Here is a 22172-nt window from a genome sequence, read left to right on the forward strand (position 1 = left end):
TGCCTGACCTTTTCCAGCACCACTCTAATCTTGGCTGTAATCTCCAGCATCTGCAGCCCTCACTTTTGCCTCTAGTGCAAGCAGGCTACTTACAACCTTGCTAACGTATTTGACACAAAGAGGGGCTTCTGAACACTGAAGGTGTAGGTGTGTACTGTATCTTTAGGGGAGAGAGGAAGCTGGTTAGGACTGACTGAAAGTGCAGAGTGTGCTGAACAATTTAAAACTGTGACATTTGGTTGAAACAAATAGCTGGAGTTGCATTGCCACAGAACAAAAACAAATTAAAATTCGGCCAATCCTTTTAAATTATGCCCCAGATACCAAACTCCAATCGAATTTGAATTTTACTGTTTGGGATAACATCTAACCAATGAAATGATCCGATGTTTTGGGGTATAAAACCGGATGTTTTGTACAGTTAGGGGGAGAACTGCAAGAGCACCAACAGGTCTGGACTGTTAGCAGAACATCTCTGAAAGGTACCTGTTCATAAGGAAAGTTGTGCAACAAAAGACCGAAAAAAAGACAACCCAGGAAAATATGGAGAAAAATCCACAAAGGAGAATCAACAAAGCTGACTGGTTTTAAAATGTGATTTTTTTTCTTTGTAAATCTTAATCGGGATTTTTATTTTTATCAGACCAGTATTGTAGAGTGGGAGTTAAAAGATAGGTTTAAGAGAAAGGAGTAGTAAATAGTTGTTTTAATTCTCTCTATTGGACTTAAAAGAATAAAATAGATGATTTTTCATCTAAATAATGACCCCTGGGATAGTTCTTTGCCTCTCGAAATTTAACAGATTACAGCATGAGGTGAGCTTCTCTGTGTTTAAATTAGCAGAGGGGTTTAAATTACCACGTGTCATAACACCACATGTTAGTGTCAACATTTAGACCTTCTGTTAAAAGTTGCAATATAAATACATGCTTTTGACATTATTTTGTTTATTTTGACAAAAGAGCATGGAATTCAGATTAGAATTGATGACTCCATTGGAAAATATTGAATCGAGGATTCGAAAGGTTAGAGAGTCAGACAGCACAGAAACATGGCTCCAACTCATCCATGCCAACCCAGTTTCCCAAACTAAACTAGTCCCACCTGCCTGCATTTGGCCCATATCCCTCTGGACCTTTCCAATTTATGCATTGTCCAAATGTCTTTTAAATGTTATGTTATAACTGTACCTGTGTCGTCCCGTTCCTGCCTCAGTCAAAGTAAAACACTCAGAGACACCGTGTAGTTTTACCTCCATCTTTATTCCGGGCCCTGTAGGGAGAGAGAACAATCGCCCATATGCACATTGACAGGAATTCTCGGTCTTCTGTCAAACAGCAGTTTCTCAATGAATTATATAGTCATTTTACAGGGAGGAGCATCTAGATAAGACAACATACATATTGATTTGGTGATCGTTACAATCAATGATTAGATTACTTACAGCATGGAAGCAGGCCCTTCGGCCCAACAAGTCCACACCGACCCGCAACCCACCCAGACCAATTCCCCTACATTTACCCCATCACCTAATACTACGGACAATTCACCTAACCTGCACATTTTTGGATTGTGGGAGGAAACCGGAGCACCCGGAGGAGACCCACGCAGACACGGGGAGAATGTGCAAACTCCACACAGAGAGTCGCCTGAGGTGGGAATTGAACCCGGGTCTTGGCGCTATGAGGCAACAGTGCTAGCCACTGTGCCACCCATAAATTAGTGTCAGTAGTAGAGATTAAGCCTTTAGCTGTTATACAATGAATGTTCTTAACCTTGTTAACTGGCTTCACATAATGGATATTTTTCCCCTTGTTAACTGACCGTACATAATGAACGCTTCCAATATTGTTAAATGGCTCTACATAATGACTGCTTTTCCACCTTGTTAACCCATTACCCTGGCCTCCAGTACCCCATTATTAACTGCAAGTTCTTATCTGATCTGAGTCATGTTCAGCTAACCTTTTGTTTCACAAATCTCAAAACTTAACTCTTTCCCTACCTGCTTATACCTTATACATTTTGTCACCTGCATCCACCACTTCCTTTGGCAATTCATTCCACATATGAATCATCCTCTGTGAAAGTTGCTCCTCAGCCCCTTTTAAATCTTTCTCCTGTCACCCTAAAAATATGCCCCCTAGTTTTGAGCTCATCCACCCTAGGGAAAAGACCCTTGTCGTTCACCCTATTTATGCCTCCCATGATTTTATAAATCTCTAAGGTCACTCCTCAACATCCCACACTCCATTGAAAAAACATGTTTCCTGAAGAAGGGCTTATGCCCAAAACGTCGATTCTCCTGCTCCTTGGATGCTGCCTGACCTGCTGCGCTTTTCCAGCAACACATTTTTCAGCTCCATTGAAAAAAGTCCCAGCCTATCCAAGCTATCATTATAACTCAAACCATTCAATCCTAGCAACATCCTGGTAAATCTTTTCTGAATGCTCTCCAATTTAATAATATACTTATATAGCAGGGTGACTAGAACTGCACTCAGTACTCCAAACTCTCCTGTACAACCTCAACATGATGTCCCAACTCCTATACTCAATAGGAGTAGAGTGGTGCTGGAAGAGTACAGCAGTTCAGGCAGCATCCGAGGAGCAGTAAAATCAACGTCTCAGGCAAAAGTCCTTCATCAGGAATACCCTTTTGCCCGAAACATCAATTTTACTGCTTCTCGGATGCTGCCTGAACTGCTGTGCTTTTCCAGCACCACTCTACTCCAGAATCTGGTTTCCAGCATCTGCAGTCATTGTTTTTACCTAGTTTTTTCCTATACTCAATAGTTTGAGCAATGAAGGCAAGTGTGCTAAAAGCCTTCTTAACCATCCCACCTACCTGTGATGCAACTTTCAAAGAACTAAGTACCTGAACCCAAAGGTGTCTTGGTTCGACAACACTACCTAGGGCTCTACTCTTTGTGAGAGAGTCTAGGACCAGAGGGCATAGCCTCAGAATACATTTAAGACGTTTAAAGAGGAATTTCTTCTCTCAGAAGGCAGTGAATCTGCGGAATGCTTTACTCCAGAAGATTGTTGAGGCTGGGTCATTAAATATATTGAAGGCTGAGAAAGATTTTTAATCAGTAAGGGAATCGAGCATTATGATGCCAATGCAGGAAGGTGAAGTTGTGGTCTGACAGATCAGCCATGAACTCATTGAATGACAGAGCGGACTTGATGGGCTGAATGGCATACATCCGCTTTTAGGTCTTGCAGTCTTTTGGAAAAGCTATCATTCACACACTTCTAATGTGTTGAGTGACCTCATCAGTGCTATAATTTTTAAGATTCCCCCATTCAGTAAAGTTAAAAAACTTCCCAAAAAATGACTCTTTACTCATTCATAGCAATGTAATGGATGGCAGGGCTGCTTAACGCCAGGACTCAATCCTTGCACATCTCTAGTTTTTTGCAAAGAATGATAAAATTCCTTCATTAACATTTGCCATTTCAGGATGGACGTGGATTTGGCATTGGTGAGCTGGTCTGGGGGAAGCTAAGGGGATTCTCCTGGTGGCCTGGTCGCATTGTGTCCTGGTGGATGACTGGCCGAAGTCGGGCAGCCGAAGGAACGCGATGGGTGATGTGGTTTGGAGATGGAAAATTTTCTGTTGTAAGTTTAATGTCTTGGTTTTCAAAAAATTCTTTCATGTACTTTCTTACTGTGACTGGGAGAATAGAAATATTTGATCTCAATGAAGATACTTCAAAATGGGTCTAGATTATAAAGTATTCTTGTCATGCCATTTACAAAATTCATGATTTAAACTTGATCACATATGATTATTCTGTTCATTTGATAATGCTGTGTAGAAAGCTGGCACTGCAGTCCTCACAGTGTGGTGGCTTTCTCATGATAGAAGAGAGTGTAACACACCCCAATATATTACAGTAAATCCTCTGTATCTGCAAAATCACAAATTGTGAATTTGCTCATCAGTATCAAAAGATAAGTTAGAATAAACTTCAACGTCCATGAGCAAAACTCTGTGATATTTAACATATTTTTAACCTACATTTAATTTAGCTCCACACTCTCACTAATTTCATCATTCACAGGGGTTTTCAGGAATGGAGCCCTTGCTGATGTGGAGGACTGACTGTACCGAGAAACACCTGCATCATGGGAATGAAGCAGCACAGTATCACATTGCATAGAGTATTAGTATGCCGTGCTACTGAATAGCAGTTTGCAAACATAAATCCAAACCAGCAACACTACTGAATTCCCAGATTCAGCAATGTCAGCACTGAAATACTGACGCAATACCAGGGCCGGTCCTGAGGGAGGGTTCATCAGTGAGATCGTATTCTTATAACACGAAACTGAGAAAATCAACTTAGATTGTCAACAAAGTGGAAGCTAGTGACCCACTCACCAATTTGGCAAAGATAATACGTGGTCCAAAAGGACCAAGGGATTACTTTCTTTCAAAAGAAAAGTCTCGAGACATGCACGAGTCTGTGACTACAAATCTTAAAATTTTTATGTGTGCATCAACTGGTTAGTCACAGGAAAGTATGGAGAAACTGAAATTTGCGTGTCATCTGCACTTCAAGAAACGAAAGGGAGAGCTGGACAAATAAAAGATAACAACAGAAATTCGGGAAGTAGAGAAATAGAATTACCATAGAGAGGGGTATGAGGAAGGAATAGGAGGAGAGAGAATTAGTTGATAAAGAAAAAGTGAAATTTAGGGAAATAGCAACAAACTAAAACCAAAGGAACATAGCTGAGGAAAAGAATAATGTAGCTAGAGAAAAATAAAGAAGCAATAAGCAAAGGTAACTTTTTAGATGTATCTATTTGTTTTGCAAGTCTCTAAAAGAAGATGTTCTACAGACTTTTAGATGTAAGAGATTCCTGGTTGGAGGCACACCTGGAACAAAGGAAGATGATTGTGGTTGCTGGAGGTCAGTCATCTCAGCTCCAGGATATCTATGCAGGAGTTCCTCAGGGTAGTGTCCTAGGCCCAACCATCTTCAGCTGTTTCTTTAATTGCCTAACCTCTGTCAGCAGGTCAAAAATGGGGATGTTCGCCAATGATTGTGCAATTTTTAGCACCTTTTGCAACTCTTCAGACACTGAAGCAGTCCATGTTCAAATACAGTAAGATCTGGACAATAACCAGGCTCTGGACAATAACCAGGCATTGGGCTGACTCGTGGCAAGTAACATTTGGTCTGTGTGGGATGTTCTTTGGGGCATTGATGCAGACTCAATTGGCAAATAGCCTGTTTCTGCACTGTAGGGATTCTATGATTCCAGAAGAAAATTCTGAATATGATTTGGGAACACTTCTTTAAGTTCTCTTGTTCTTGATACTTTTGAACAAAATAATTCAAGTACACTTCTACTTGATGTGTGTAAATGAAACATCTCCAGCTTTCTGTTCTGGAGTTGTGAGAATAAGCTATCTTAACTGTTTTGCTTCTTAAGGACTGAACAAATCCTATTCTTGAGACGTATAAATTAGTTCTCCAGCGCTCTTAGAGTCATGGAGAAGTACAGCACGGAAGCAGACCCTTTCGTCTAAGTCATCCATGCCGACCAGATATCCTAAATAAATCTGGTCTCATTTGCCAGTGTTTGACCCATATCCCTCTAAACCTTGCCTATTTATATACCCATCCAGATGCCTTTTGAATGTTGTACTTGTACCAGCCCTCCACCAGTTCCTCTGGCAGCTTATTCCACACGTACCACTCTGCGTGAAAACGTTGCCTCTTAGATCCCTTTTATATCTTTCCCCTCTTCCCTTAAACCTATGCCCTCTAGTTTTGGACTCCCCCATTCCAGGGAAAAGACCTTGTCTGTTTACCGAATCCATGCCCCTCATGATTTTATGAACCTCTATAAGGTCAGCCTTCAACCTCTGATGCTACAGGGAAAATAGCCCCAGCCTGTTCAGCCTCTCCCTACAGCTCAAACCCTTCAACCCTGGCAACATCCTTATAAATCTTATCTGAACCCTTTCAAGTTTCACAACATCCTTCTTGTAGCAGGGAGACCAGAATTGCATGCAGTATTCCAAAAGTGGCCTAACCAATGTCCTGTATAGCCACATATCGTTCCATCAACTGACACCACTGAAAATAGAGTAAGAATGATCATTCATCTTGTTGCTTTTGTAGAATTTTAATGTTTGTGAATGGTTGCTGCATTTGCCCACACACCAAGTCGGTATATGAATAATAATTAATATTATGTGAAGTGTATTGAGGTATTTTTCAGAGGCAGTATAGGATTCCTTGATATAAATTTGTCTCTCCTAATTTGTTTGTTTCTTTCTACTTTCCCTTTTTATGTCAGGTATGTTGGGCTAGAGTTATGTAAATGAAAGATCATATGTTCTTCTCTCAGTAATCACTGAGCTCAGTTTTCTCTCATTTGACAGGTCTGTGTAGAAAAGCTGATGCCTTTGAGTTCTTTTTCTACTGCCTTTCACCAGCCAACCTATAGCAAACAGCCTATGTATAGGAAAGCAATTTTTGAAGTCTTACAGGTATGAAACTCATTCATTAATCTGTTTTTTTAAAATGCTTGTTCATAATAAATATATCATACCAACCTCAATGAGTATACTTTGATTGTGTTGGCCTCAGTTCAGCTAATTTTTTGACTATTTTTGATGTTTACCTGAAGTGTTAGGAAACATAGCTGTAGCTTTTCTGGCACTGAAGCTGGAAGTCCAGAGTGCTTGTATGAATGGCCCTTCGAGAAAGCACCTCATTGTTTATTCACAGAAAACTAGATGAAGCCTGCAATGGAGATTCTTAGGATGCAGCAAGCTGAAAATATTACATGGATACAGGTCTTAAACAGGAACAAAAGTGCAGCAGAGCAAAAGAAGCTGAGCAAAATGGTATCCTAGGCAAATCAAACACCCTGAGCAGGAGCAAACAGCACAGCACAGCAGTGGAGAGACTGAAAGCCGATGGTTAAGAAGAGCAATTTCTCTCCTCACCTGGACAGCTGAGATTTATCCTTGCAAACCTTGTATTCAAAATAAGAATCCTATCAGCAATATTTAGCACAGTATCAAAGAATTTGTCAAAGATCCTTCAAAGTTTGGTTGTAGGTGAGGAAGAGTCCATTACTTGCATCTGAGATGGTGGAATGAGCAAACAGGTAGCAGATGAAACTTAACACAGTGATATGGAGCGATCCATTTGCCTGCAGAATGAAGATAGACAAGCCGGAGGTTGGAAGAACTCAGCAAGCCAGGCAGCATCAGGAGGTGGTGAAGGCAACGTTTCGGGTGTAACCCTTCTTCAGGATTCAGGGTGGGGTAAGAAGAGCTGCTCATAAAGGGAGTAGGTTGAAGGCGGGTTTTGGGTGGGGAGGGGGCAGAGTGATATGGTAGGGATAGGTGAACACAGGTAGAGGGTTCAACCTGTGTTCAGGTCGATGGGAGGAATGAATTTGGTTGGTAGCTGGAAGGAAGAGTCGGTTAGAGGAATGGAAGGGAGGGGGAGGGGCTGGGAAGGGAGTTGGATGGAAAGGGAGGTTTTTTTGAAATTGCAGAACTCAATGTTGAGTCCTCCGGGCTGTAACCTGCTCTGGTGAAAGTTGAGGTATTGTTCCTCTAATTTGCAGTCTGATTCGCTGTGGCAATGGGGGAGGCTGAGAATGGTCATGTCGGAAAGGGAGTGGGAAGTGGAATTAAAATGGGCTGTGACCGGGAGGTCCAGTTGGCCCCTGCGGGCCTGGCTCAGATGCTCAGCGGAATGTGCCCTGAGTTTATGTTTGGTCTCTCTGATGTTGAGAAGACCACAGCAGGAGCACCAGATATGGTAAACTAGTTTGGAAGAGAGGCAGGTGAACCTCTGTCGCACCTGGAAGGACTGTTTGGGGCCTAGGATGGAGGTGAGGGGGGTAGTGTGCCAGCAGGTTTTGCATCTTTTCTGGTTGCAGGGGAAGGTCCCGGGGTTTCGGGTAGGTGTTGGTGGGGAGAGTGGCGCGAACCAAGGATTGGCGAAGGAACAGTCCTTGCGGAAGGCAAAGAGGAGTGGGGAGGGGAAGATATTCTTGGTGGAGGGGTCTAATTGGAGTTGGTGGAAGTGTTTAAGGATGATGCGTTGGAAGCAGAGTCTGGTGGGGTGGTAGGTGAGGACAAGGGGGACCCTGTCTTTATTGTGTTTTGGTGGGGTTGGGGACAGTTTTCGAGCAGTGGAATGGGGAATGGTAGAGGGCTGTTTGGATGACAGAGTGGAGAAAAGCATGTTGTTTGACATAGGTGGACACCTGGGATGTTTGGGAGTGGAATGTCTCCTCATCCGACTTGTCGCATCTGCTCGAAAGAATTGGGAAAATGAGATGGAGTTCTTACAGGATATTGGGTGGGAGGTGGTGTAGTCCAGGTAATTATGGGAGCCTGTGGGTTTATGGTTAACGTCAGTCTGTAGACTGTTGCCAGAGATGGAAACGAAGATGTCAAGAAAGGGGAGGGAGATGTCTGGGGTAGACCAAATGAATTTAAAGATGGTGTGGAAGTTGTTGGCAAATTTGATGAACTGCTCCAGTTGATAGCAGATTTTATAAAGGTGTTCAAAGTTATGAGAGATCTGAACAGAGTAGATTGAGAATATTTGTTCCCATTGAGAACCACTGCAAACTAATTTAGGATAATTGATATTAAAAAAATCACATAATATTAGGGGAGATGTCAACACACGCAGTATCGTTAGGACTTGGAATGCACTGTATAACAGTGTGGCTGAAGTTGATTTAATAGCAGCTTTCAAAAGCAAATGGATAAGAATCTGAAAAAAAAACTGCAGGTAAAGGTAGTAGAGTGGGACTAGCCAAATTGCTGTACAGAGTATAGGTCCAGAATGAAGAGACAATATAAAACAATGTGTAACTCTAAAGGGGGACCTGAAGATAGATGTAAGTCAGCAAATGGCAAAGCAGGATGATGGGAGGGTTAAGCTTTTGGAATCCCACACGTCAGAAATAGGGGAATAGCAAACAATAGCAAAGACGTTATGATGATAGAAAATACTGTTTTGGCCTGAGCTGCCATTTTGCATCCAGTTCTGGACATCACATTTTAGGAAGGGTGTAAAGGCATCAGAGAAAGTGAATGAAAAATTCACGAGAAATGGTTCCAGGAATGAGGAACTTCAATTATGTTGATAGATAAACTGATATAGCTAAAGCTGTCCTTGGAGAAAGAAAATTGAAAGGAGGTGTTCAAACTCGTAAAGAATTAGACAAAGTAAATAGTGAAAAACTGACTTAAAAAATTGAAAAACAAACACCAACTTAAAATTGTTCACAGAAAATAACATGACAGAAATCCTTTTATATTGATGTAGTGGTTAGGATCTTGAAATAGAAATGCCAGACTGCATCAAATTCAGCAGAGTAGAGTGAAGCAGAATACGGAGAAAGTGAGGACTGCAGATGCTGGAGATCAGAGTTGAGTGTGTAGTGCTGGAAAAGCACAGGTTATTCTCAATTCCTCTGCCTCTACTGCATCTGCTCCCAGGAGGACCACTTCCACCACAGAACACACCAGATGGCCGCCTCCTTCAAAGATTGCAATTTCTCCTCCCACGTGTTCAATGATGCCCTCGAACGCATCTCATCTACTTCCCATATTTCCACCCTCGCACTCCACCCCTCCAACCGCAACAAGGGTAGAACCCCCCCCCCGGTCCTCACCTTCCACCTCACCAACCTCCGTAAACATTGCATCATCCTCCGCCATTTCTGCCACCTACAAACAGACCCCACCACCAGAGATATATTTCCCTCCCCACCTTATCTGCTTTCCATAAAGACCATTCCTTCTGCGACTCTTGTCAGGTCCACCCCCCCCCACCACCAAACAAACCCACCTTCCCCTCCCGGCACTTTCCCCTGGCACCGCAGGAATTGCAAAACCTGCGCCCTCACCTCCATCCAAGGCCCCAAAAGAATCTTCCACATCCATCAGAGTTTTACCTGCACTTCTACACATGTCATTTACTGTATCCATTGCTCCTGACTGGGTCTCCTCTACATCAGGGAGACAGGACGGCTACTTGCAGAATGCTCCACATATCATCTCCGGGACACCCACACTAACCAATCCCACTGCCCCATGGCCGAACACTTCAATTCCCCCTCCCACTCCATCAAGGACATGCAGGTCCTGGGCCTCCTCCATTGCCACTGTCTTACCACCCAACGCCTAGAGGAAGAACGCCTCATCTTCCGCCTTGGGATCCTCCAACCACACAGCACCAATGTGGATTTCACCAGTTTCCTCAGTCCCGACTCGGCACTGTCTTCATGACCTGTTCAACCTGTCCATTTTCCTTCTGACCTATCTGCTGCACTGTCCTCTCTGACATATCACCAATACCCCCACCTCCATCTACCTATCACACTCTCAACTACCTCCCTCCCTCTCCCCCAGCCCCACGCCCCCTCCCATTTATCTCACCACCTCCTCTGCTCATAAGCCTCACTTCTGATGAAGGGCTTTCCCCCGAAATGTCGATTCTCCTGTTCCTCAGATGCTGCCTGACCTGATGTGCTTTTCCAGCACACCACACTTGACTCTCATCTACTCTTGACCAGAACACGTGCAATTGAAAACCATTACTCTATTCTCTGTCGCTTAATCAAATGGAATAAAGTCAAGAAGACTCCTTTGAGACATTAGTCTGACCCACTCTATCTTTCAATGTTTGCAAGTAATGCAGTGCAACGAGATACACACTGAGGAAAATCTGTACTGTATTTTAGCACCAAGGGGAGAATACTCAAAGGCAATCATTCATCACAGTGGGATCAAGTGGAATTTGAATCTCAAACCCATCAGCCATGATCTTATTGAATGGCAGAGCAGATTCAAGGGGCTTAGTGGTCTACGTTTGCTTCTGTTCCATGTGTTTTATCACATGTGGATGATAACATTAATTACATTTTGTTTAACTGTACACAACATAATTCCATATTACGTCAAAGTATAGTCATTCATGATAAATAAACTGGTGCAGAAGTCAATGTTAACCAAAATGGATTAGACCATGGCAGTAGCCACTGTTGATAGGATTCTGTTGGATAACTGAAAATTCCAGGAAGCCACCATGCTTACAAATGTATGGCAGTACTCAATCTCAGATCTCAAAATTTCCCTCAACAGTTTTTGCAGACTAAGAATGATAAGGATTCTCAATAAACCAGTGTGTACATGTCGGTGACGTCATGCTAGAAATAACTGCTACCTGTGCATTTATTCATGGCCATTCTCAATCAATCACATAATTAATTCTCTCTCATATTAATACATTCTGATCTTCAACCTCAAGTTTATAATTTTAATTCCAATCTTATCAAAAAACACTTTCTGGTTCAAACAAATTTTGGAAAGGGTCTATGTTGTTAAAACAAAGGGAATGGGCAGCTGAATGTTTGTAAATTCAATGAATGACCTGAGATTAGTTAATGCATCATTCTGTCAAAGAGGCAAACATAAATATTACAGGTTGACTTACCTTTTATATTAATTTTAAATAGCTTCCTTCTGTAATGTGGGCACATGTCATTATACTGGAGTCAAGGGCCTGAACCTAAATACACCAGAAAATGTATCTGAAAGAAACTAATCCTGCATTTGTGCTTTGCTAATTATTTCACCTCATGATGCCTGTTGGTTACAGTAATGAGTATATTGAATAATTTGTGCATCATTTAGAGGAAAACAAGCACACCATGAAGGAAAGTGGTGTGTATAAATAATTTAAAATTATGATTTGTGTTATCTTTATACAGATAACCTCATAGAGTTACATCCCAGTATGCACTGCTGCCTGGGACTTGTATGTTCAGCAATGTAAGCTGCACCTTCAGGTTTCAGATTACCAAATGATTTTCCTGACTCTTCAGTTTACTATTTTGAACTAGGTGGCAAGCAACAGAGCAGGAAAACTCTTTCCAACACATTCTGGGAATGATGAGTTAGATACTGCCAAAGGTGTGGAAGCCCAAACCAAACAGATGATTGAATGGGCTTTGGAAGGATTTCTACCTTTGGGGCCAAAGAGTTTGGAACCACCAGAAGGTAAGATTGACCGTAGATCCGGTCACATTCCAACTTAATTGGTAACTGCATGGATTTTTATTCTCCCATGTAAATTGTCATATATGTGTTGAGATGAGAAATTAATGCTGATAGTTATACATAATAGAAAAGATCATCTGGAAGAATATTTTCTCTAAAGAAAGCCTTGTGCAGAAAATCTGAAAATTTCTGCTTTGGTTCTATTGAAGTTAATTGAGGGCCTAAAGAAGGATCATTAGACCCGAAACGTTAACTCTGATTTCTCTCCACAGATGCTCCCAGACCTGCTGAGATTTTGCAGCAATTTCTGTTAGTGTTTCAGATTGCCAACATATACACTTCTTTTGGTGTTTACTGAAAAAAAGGCCTGTTGAGTTAGTGGCTGGCTCACAACTCTTTATACAGTTTCCACAGCTAATTCTATTGTGTCCTTAAGTGTTTCATTTTTACGAACATGTCAAACTCCTAAATGTTTGTAGCACAGAAGAAGGCCATTCAACCCATCATGTCCATGCCATCAACAAAGGTCTGATTACATCAATCCCATTTGCCAGCTCTTGGCCCAAAGCCCTAGAGATTAAGGCAAGACAAGTGAATATACACATACTGCTGAAATCTTATAAGAGTTTCTAACTTCACTACCCTTTCAGGCAATGAGTTCCAAAATCCCACCAACCTCTAGGTGAAAATATTTCTCAACTCCTTTTAGCCTTCTTCACCATAGCTTAAATGTGTGCCCTCTGGTTATTGTTCCATATTTTAATGGAAACAATACCTTCCTATCCACTGTACCGATGACTCTCATAATCTTACACACCTCGATCAACTCCCCATTTAACCTTTGCTGCTTCAAGGGAAATAATCCCAGCTTATCTTTCCTCATAGTATAGATCCTCCAGCTAAGACAACATTCTGATCAATCTCTGGAACCTTATAAATCTCAAAGGACTCTGTTCCCTTATTCTTATATAGTAATGACTGGCAGTGTACAGAGAGGAGGGTTCTTGTGTTTCAGAAGGGGGTGGCCTGTCTCTCAAATGGTCTCTGTCATCGTCCATTCTGTAAGCCATGCCCTCACCACCTAATACCTTCCTATGTATGAAGTGTGCCATAGCTTCCACCACTCTGTTTCTTTATTGTTTCAATTGGCTGTTTACCCCTTTGCAGTATATGCAAGTTACTGGAATTATGACTTTTTATACTTGTCTTTATTTTCCTCTGAGTCCCACCATTTCGTTTGTTCTATAAGTTGATTATCAGGTTTTCAATTTTGCTTAATAATGTTCTAAGTTCTTATTAACTCGATACTGCTTTAGGAATCCATCTGGTCCCCTTTGCTCTGGATTTCTTTTTCCTGTTTGTCAGCAGTACATCCCTGCTTCACTTTTAACATGGTCATGGAGCGAGATTGTTATTGTCAGCTCATATCAGCTATGTGATGTTATTCAAATATTTCTATGTGTCCAGCAGTAAATGCTTCCCACTTCAGGAACTAGGAGAGTGCTGCTGTTAGCAGACTCCAAGACCCAGTACCCTAGACTATTCGATGTACTGACCTGCAGAATCGGAGGCCTGGATTGCTGACTCAGATTGGTTTCTGCTTTGTCCTAACTCAGTGTGGTAATTTAAACATACTCACACAGTGTCTCATTTTCACCATTTCTCCATTTTTTCCCACCTGTGTGGTATCCTACCAAATATGTCATTTTGCAATCCAAGCAGTTCAAGTTGGAGACCTTTTGGTGGTCTTCCAAGGCTAGATCTTGGAAAATAAAGAATTGGAATCCCTTGCAAAGGAGCCAGAGTTTTAGTGAGATTTAATGAGACACAGCATTACTTATAGCTGGTTGGTATTTGTCTTGACCGAATCAGTCATTTAAAGTGCAATCTGTGTGGTGTTCAGCTGCATTTTGTCTCATAACTCATTTATCGTATTGCAATCTTGACTGTTCCGCTATATGTATACAGTTTGAGTTTATGGTTTAATCCACTCTTAACTGCTAGAACCTCCGTTATTAATTATTAATTAAATTTGATTTGTTCAAGTTCAAATAATAAATATTTTTGCATTTCCTGAAATTATCAAGCATTTCTTCTGTGTTCTATTCTCGAAACAATTATGGTTTCTGAAGTCGGATAATTACAAGAACTCCAGTTGGTCCATAGCCATTCTCATAGCTGGGATCTGTGAACCCGAAAACTCTGAACATCACCATTTAAAAGTTTCATGTCTTTAAAAGTGATTTTTTGCTTTTCTGTTTTTGTTAGCAAAGTGAACACCTCCCATTTTCTCTCAATATGCTTCTATACATCTTGTTCCTCACCAACCTAAGTATATCTCTATGCGGAATCTTTGTGACCTCCTTAGCTATTGCATTGTCACCAGCCTTTGTATAATCAACATACCTGGATATTTTACTCTAAGTTTCCCTAGTCTGCTTTATTTCTAGATCAATAGTGTCTCCCCCTGTCCAAATGCATTTTCCAACTGCCATTTTTTCCCACACCACTGGCTACTATTTTATCACCACCTACTGTCTGGCTGCCTAATCAATCCCACATCTCTGATCTAAACTGAAAACCTTCATCCCAGTTGGCTGAATTTTTCAACCATTAGTATCTTCACTATTCCACTTTTACTGAGGATTTCCCAAACATGGCTGCATCATATTAAACTTCAACCCCCCCCCCCCCCCCCCCCCCCTTCCTGTCATTATCCCTCACCTCCATTCTCCCAGACTGTATACCTTCTTTTGCTCCTTTTCTCCTTCCTCACTAGGTCCATTACATCCCTTTTCTTATGGCTTATCTTCCACCATTCTGCACCAACGTCCCTCTCTCCTTTTTTCATCAGTCCATCCTCCTCAGCCTTCTTCATCACCTACCTACACCTGCTTCACAACCTTGCACCTCCATTTCTCTTCAGAGTTTTTTCTCTGCCCCTACTTTCCTCCTCCATTCTTTACACACCATCCCTTATCTCCTTTCCACTTTCTGCCTCATCCAGTTCCCGAAGTCCACTTCCCCCTTCTCCTGTATTTTAAAGTTCTCTCCATAAGCGCCCCTGCTGTACCTCAAACAGACCAGTTGGTGTAGTCCTACAGCAAGAATCCAAGGTGCACCCATTGGCATTGAAATTAAGCTGGTCCTTCAATCTGCTTCCTGTGTTTACAGTCAGTACCAGTTGTGTTTTCTCACCTTTCTGTTTTAATGCTTAACTATCTTTGCTGATGTATATCTTCTGTTATGGATTGTTTGTCATGTTTACTTTAGACATAAACCTTTCAAGGCAGAAAGTGTCAAGATTGGCCAGTTGGCCACTGGGCAATAAGAAATCCCTCATGATTCACTTAGGGGCTGTGTGTTGGGTCCAGGACTAGGGTGGGCTGGAGTTGATGGGGAGAGGAATGTTGGGGTGTGGAGTCTGTAGGAGTCTCAGATCTGTAGTTCAGGGTGCACAAGATAAGTTGGGGATCAGTCTAATATTTATCCAGAAGTTAGACTAAGTACTGAATAATTTTAACACTTCCTGAGTAGCTAAGTACGTGCTATCTGATCTATACTGCAGATTCTCTGATTGTAAATGAATACTTGAGGATTCCAAGTGTAGGGGAATTGCCAAGCAGAATCTTCAGTTTTTTGGGCAGTTGCTTTAGAGCTTGCTTTGATCGGGATTCTGTAAGGTTCCCATATGCAACCCCCAACTATGCTGCAGATATTATTATTTGACCTTCAAAAAGTCTGGACCATTGTTAGAATACCGGGCACCTCACATCTCAAAGTGAAACCTGGCTTGATAGATCAAAAGGGAAGAGAAAGTGAGGGCTGCAGATGCTGGGGATCAAAGTAGAGAGTGTGTTGCTGGAAAAGCATAGCCGGTCAGGCAGCATCCGAGGAGCAGGAGAATTGACGTTTCAGGCATGAACCCTTCATCAGGAATGTTAGATCATCAGTTTTATTCTGCAGTTCGGTTCTCATAGTGGTCAGTCTCTGAACATATTCACAACAGGCTGCAAGTGTTCTATTAACAAACGAACACAACTTTGTTACACACAAAAAAAGATATATGTCAATTAGAAAGATTTAATGTAAATATTAAAACAACTCCTTTTTCTCATCTTTCCACTTGCTCAATCCCTGTGATTATCAATCCTATGTTAACTTTAAAATAGTTGACTAGACTAATTCTTTTCATTTCTGACAACCAGGAGGCTTCTATAAACTTTCTGCTAGTAAGAGCAAGAAAAAACTGCTTTTCTCAAATCTGCTTTTCTCAATTGAAACCTGATTCTGTTCACTGACAGTTTGTTTCTGTACAGATCATAAAACTCGGCATTATATATACTCAATAGTTATCTCACTAGGTATCTGATCAAGGTATTTAACTTATTTCCAAGAAAACATATCTTTATCGCACTGTTCCAAATTACTTTCTGACCAATTTTTTTAAAAATTAAAATACCAGTAAATTACATTCACAAAACTGAAATCAGTTTTAAGTAACAAATTTCCCAATGATTTAAACCTTTTATCACAACATGGATACGTGAATAATAAAAATCACTATCTGTAAAGGCATAAACAGCCTGCCTAGTTACTTTAACGCAAAACAAAAGTGGACAGGATGTAAAACAAGCAACCAATCCACTGCTGTCTGCTGTGTTGAATTTCACCCACGTAGTTCTGATTGTCACCAAACCTGTCAGCAGTCCACAGCTGAACAGTACTGTCTTTTGTAGTCTTTGCATAGCTTGTCCTATATCCAGTAACATAGATATTCTTTGATTTCCAGAGGAACGAAATCCTTACAAAGAGGTTTATACAGAAAGTTGGGTGGAGCCTGAAGCTGCTGTTTATCCTCCGCCTCCCCCAGCCAAAAAAGCAAGAAGAAGCACAGAGAAGCTAAAAGTCAAAGAAATCATAGATGAACAGACTCGAGGTACGAACTAATTATTCAAATTTGTTTCAGAACCTTGGGTATATTGCAACAAGAAACATTTCAGAATCCCTTGAGAAAATATGGGAATACACAAACTAGTTCTAGTTCACCCAGAGATACATGCTTTAGATAGCTTCTGAATTATCAAGGTTAGCCTCAATAACTAGCGTTGATCATATTTTCTGTTGCCTTATGTTTAAACTCATGAACGTCATTTTGAACTACCTTGGTAATTGACATGTATAAGGTTGCTGATTGTTGTGTATCAAACAGTGCCTGGGGAACCAAGGTAGTTCTCATGTTATGACAGCTGAGTACTGTGGTCGATCTGCTGCAGGCTGCATCACCTCTGTGATTTTTAAATGATAGGGTTAGGTTAGAGTTGCTGCCTTTCTGTCACATGAAGGCTTTAGAGATGACTGGAAAGGTCGCCTGCATAGCTTTCCTATGAAACAGCAACACAAAGCATACTTGTTCCTACTCTGTCATAGTACTGCACACTGCACCCACTGAAAAGCAGAATTAATTATGCCAATGAGGTCAGCAAAACATCGCATGGTATGTATTAGTATTCCATTTCTAAACCCTTTGAAGTAAGGCACAGGCAGTCCACTCCATTTGAGCCCCTAGACTGATACAACAGCAGCTTTCACAAAAGGAGTAAACTGTCCCTCGGGCTTGGAGAATATTGTTCAAATTTTCAGATGGTACTAAATAAGGAGGCGCAATAAAAATGAAGGCAACAGACTAGAAATATCAGAATTAAGTTTTAAAATATGCAGATGAAATCTAATTTGTATTTAAATTATATAAGGGGAGATCAAGCAAACAAGGGTTATAGTCCCTGGAACATCTCTCATGATATTAATGAAAAATATGAAATAGTTTGGGAGAAACTATTTCTGACAATGAGAGGACCAGGAGACATAGTCAAAAAACAGAACCCTACCTTTCAGAAGTGGAATTAGGAAACACTTTTTCGTACAAACAGTAGCAAAAGTTGGGAATGTTCTTTTCAAACAGCACTTGATGCAAAATCAATTGTTGAATTTAAAACTGAGATTGATAGATTTTTATCTGTCAAAGATATCAAGCAAACATGAGGTGAAAGTAATAAAGGATTTTTGGATTGCAAGTCAGCCATGTATAAATAGCTATAGATAATATGTAAAGACTTTGTTAACTGAGTGCTTATCATGTTTAACCAATGCCACAGACAACAAAATTGTTATAATGACTGACTGCATTAAAACATTTAGAAAATAGTTCGGGATCAAGATCATGAGATAGGATGAGAGTTGGCATTATGGTCATTGGAAATCGACTTGACACTCTGGTCAGATTACATCTTGATTGCTGAGAAACATTCAAGCATTGGAGGCTGTGGTGAGAATAGACAGTAGTTTGATCCCTTGTGACAGGAATCTTCGTTATGAGAAACTCCAGCTTTCCAGCTTAGAAAGAAGGCAATGGTGAGAAAACGTTTTAGAGCTGTTTAGGGTTGGTGTTGACAGGTGTGAGAATGGTAAGTTTGAAACACTTCCTTTATTTCTTCATCTAATGTGGGTGTTGCTGGTAAGGCCAGCATCTTTTGCCCACCTCTAATTGCCCTCGAACTGGGTGGTTTTCTAGGTCATTTCAGAATTGCTGCGGCTCTGCACTGTAGTGTAGGCCAGACTAGGTAAGGACAGCAGACTTTCATCCATGAATGACATGAGTGAATTGATGGTAGTTTTGTAACCAATTCAGAGACTATTTTTCAATTCCAGGTTTATGAATTGAATTTAAATTCCAACAGCTGCCATGGTGGAATTGGAACCCATTGTCCCCACAGCATTAACCTCTGGATTACAAGTCCAATGACATCACCAATATGCCACCATCTCCCTCAAATTACTATTTCATTTAAAAATGCATAAATCAGTTCTGATTATTTGGGAGCTCCACTTTATGCAAAGAATAATTACCACTTAGAATGGATTTCAGGTGGATAAATAGAGGGCAAAATTGAAATTAAATAGATGAAATCAGGTAGTGCAGATTCTTCCTGATCCGATAGTTAATGGAACAGCTAGCTTCTGTCATTTGTGGGTATTTTGTGATCTGTTGAGTGCAGCTGCATGCAGAAAGCAAAGATAAAATAGATTCCAGGTGAATTTTCAAACCTTCCATCAATTGCTGCTCATTTCTGCTGCCCTCATTCTGTGGGTCTCTGCTTGGCCATCTGGGATGCTGATTGATAGCTACAGTAGGCTAATAGCTCTGTGCAAATTGGAATCAGACAGACAATTGAAATATGTGTGGGACTGAGGTTGGGACCACCCGGTAACCTCAGACAGCTAAGCTACAACTGCAAAATAAAATTCTCATCTAAAGAGCCAGCCATCTTCAGAAGAAAGCAGTGGTTATTCCTGTTGAAATTCTTATTTGAGTGATAGGGAAGGATCTACAAATTCAGGCACTGATTGTGGGAGAGAGATCACTTGAAAAGTTGTGGCAAAATTTATTCTTTGCCTTGAAAGAAAGAGAGAGCGAGTGAGAGAGGACATTTGCTGTTGGGGAAGTGAGAGCTCCATGTAGGCAGATGGAGGAGCATCAAGAGTAATAGGAGCAGTAAGGAGAGCATACTGAAGTGGCAGCAGGTATTGTCTCAAGTGGAGAGGGATACTGGAGGTGACCTTAGTATTTTGTTTGGATTACAGTGGAGAAATGGGAGAATCCCTTAAGGAAAGTCCTAGCACCAGCACTGAGACCTCATTCTCCGATGATCAAGTGTTTGCAATGATACTACCCTGGCCACTCCCTCCTACTGTCCTCAAACAGGTCGCCTTGGCGAACTACGCCATTCCTTTCCAACATCTCTTCAGCTTGCCATAGTTCAGAAACACCTCTCCAGCTACATTGGTGAACCTGGGGCATTCTCTGTGCTTCTGCAGCCCTCACAGGTATTACTGCCGACAGACTTTTCTGCTCTTTTCTTTCAATCAGTTTGCCTGGATACCAGCCCCAGGAACTACTGCATGCCTTTAAATCCTCAGGAGTTTACATCCTGCAATGGACAAGTTCACAATCGTTGGAATTCCTGATACCTGGTACTCATCCTGATTATTTAAGTTAGGTTTTACCTTAGAATTTCTAAAAGCAAAGCGTATAATTTACTTGACATATAGGCATTCTGCCCTCCTATCAATTGGACTCAAGCCAGTGAGAAATCTAAGTTGTAATGTTTAACCCTTGTCATTGAGTATCTAATTAGCAGTGAGGAAGTGGGTTTAAGCGCAGCACATCAGAGTAAATTGCTTCTACTCTACAGTAATAATATTGAATAAAATCATTTGAATCATCAACCATAGGTTTTCTTTTTCAAAAATATGTTTTGTTTTTCAGAGAGGCTAGTCTATGATGTGAGGCAAAATAGCAGAAACATTGAAGGTAAGTACATTGAGATTTTGATAAGATTGAGATTTTGCGTGGTGTAATTTGAAATAAAAATAAAAACATACAGCAAACATAACTTTAACTTAAGCTAATTGTGTTTTTCACTGTTTGCAGATATCTGCCTTGCCTGTGGAAGTCAAAATATTTCTCTTGAGCACCCTCTCTTTATTGGAGGCATGTGCCAGAGTTGTAAGGTAAGAAAAGACCTGTCTTTTCTTTCTGGTTTACAGTGTTGTTGGTGATGATTTAGAGGCTCTACATGTCTCTTGTTTTTTAACAACTTGCTGAGAGCACAAATTAGGACTACCACCAGATTAATGATCCTACTCGACATTACCAGGACCTCACTTAGGACATGGGACTGTTCGGTCCAAAAACGACACTGAGACACCATCTCATTTTGTTTCTTTTGTGATGGAGTGACTAGAGACAGAGATAAGGTAGTAAGGAAACTGGTCTTATCTCTGCAAAAGTACGTTGAGCAAGTTTACTGGGTACTTCCTGCAATAGACATGGCTGCAGTCCTGTTGTCACTGAAGCAATAAAATAGAATAGCAATTTATTGTCCCATGTGTTTTTTCCAAAAAACTACAGTGAAGAGTATTATAAGTTGCCATACCTCAGCATTTAATATGACAGAAGTCATTAAGACAGTTCATCTGAGATCAATTTCACTTCGGGCAAAGTTTTGATTAAGAAAAGTAATGCTGGAATATCCGAAGTCGCCACCTATACACTGGCTTGGGACTGCCAAGCCAAGACTGCTCTTCAAGGACAAAGCTGCCACAACAGGAAACCACTGCATAGCTGGAAGCTGCCGCTGATGAAGATCTCCAAAACAGGAATACCTTCACGCCTGGACAGGACCACTTAACTAGGAGACCACCATGGCAAGCCACGGCCACCCCTCCGGGATAGGTCCAGCACAACGGGGACGCACCTTGCCAGGTTGTGACCGTCCCTCTGGGATGAGCACATTGTGCCAGCTTGTGACCGTCCCTCTGGGATGAGCACATCGTGCCAGGTAGTGACCGTCCCTCCGGGATGAGCACATTGTGCCAGCTTGTGACCGTCCCTCTGGGATGAGCACATCGTGCCAGGTAGTCACCGTCCCTCTGGGATGAGCAGGTCGTGACCGTCCCTCCGGGATGAGCATGCCGTGCCAGGTAGTGACTGTCCCTCTGGGATGAGCTAGCCGTGCCAGGTAGTGACTGTCCCTCTGGGATGAGCTAGCCGTGCCAGGTCATGACTGTCCCTCTGGGATGAGCAGGTCGTGACCGTCCCTCCGGGATGAGCATGCCGTGCCAGGTAGTGACTGTCCCTCTGGGATGAGCTAGCCGTGCCAGGTCATGACTGTCCCTCTGGGATGAGCAGGTCGTGACCGTCCCTCCGGGATGAGCATGCCGTGCCAGGTAGTGACTGTCCCTCTGGGATGAGCTAGCCGTGCCAGGTCATGACTGTCCCTCTGGGATGAGCAGGTCGTGACCGTCCCTCCGGGATGAGCATGCCGTGCCAGGTAGTGACTGTCCCTCTGGGATGAGCTAGCCGTGCCAGGTCATGACTGTCCCTCTGGGATGAGCAGGTCGTGACCGTCCCTCTGGGATGAGCACGCCGTGCCAGTCATGACTGTCCCTCTGGGATGAGCAGGTCGTGACCGTCCCTCCGCGATGAGCATGCCGTGCCAGGTCGTGACCGTCCCTCCGCGATGAGCACGCCGTGCC

At 41.9% G+C, this 22172-nt stretch overlaps 1 protein-coding gene across 12 annotated transcripts in view; it reads left to right on the plus strand.

Moving 5' to 3' along the window:
* Positions 1 to 22172, plus strand: part of dnmt3ab (DNA (cytosine-5-)-methyltransferase 3 alpha b) — a 627694-nt gene that overhangs the window by 457547 nt on the left and 147975 nt on the right. For all 12 annotated transcript variants that reach the window (XM_087977018.1, XM_087977035.1, XM_087977038.1 and 9 more), the window contains 6 exons: positions 3467 to 3625; positions 6411 to 6518; positions 11918 to 12074; positions 16867 to 17013; positions 20401 to 20445; positions 20566 to 20645. In XM_087977018.1, the coding sequence (XP_087833144.1) occupies positions 3467 to 3625; positions 6411 to 6518; positions 11918 to 12074; positions 16867 to 17013; positions 20401 to 20445; positions 20566 to 20645 (696 nt within the window). The remainder of the gene's footprint in view (positions 1 to 3466; positions 3626 to 6410; positions 6519 to 11917; positions 12075 to 16866; positions 17014 to 20400; positions 20446 to 20565; positions 20646 to 22172) is intronic.

This window comes from Chiloscyllium plagiosum, unplaced genomic scaffold (assembly GCF_037043375.1).
Source record: "Chiloscyllium plagiosum isolate Xiang-an unplaced genomic scaffold, Cpla_swu_hap1 HiC_scaffold_3, whole genome shotgun sequence".
NCBI classification, from domain to species: domain Eukaryota; kingdom Metazoa; phylum Chordata; class Chondrichthyes; order Orectolobiformes; family Hemiscylliidae; genus Chiloscyllium; species Chiloscyllium plagiosum.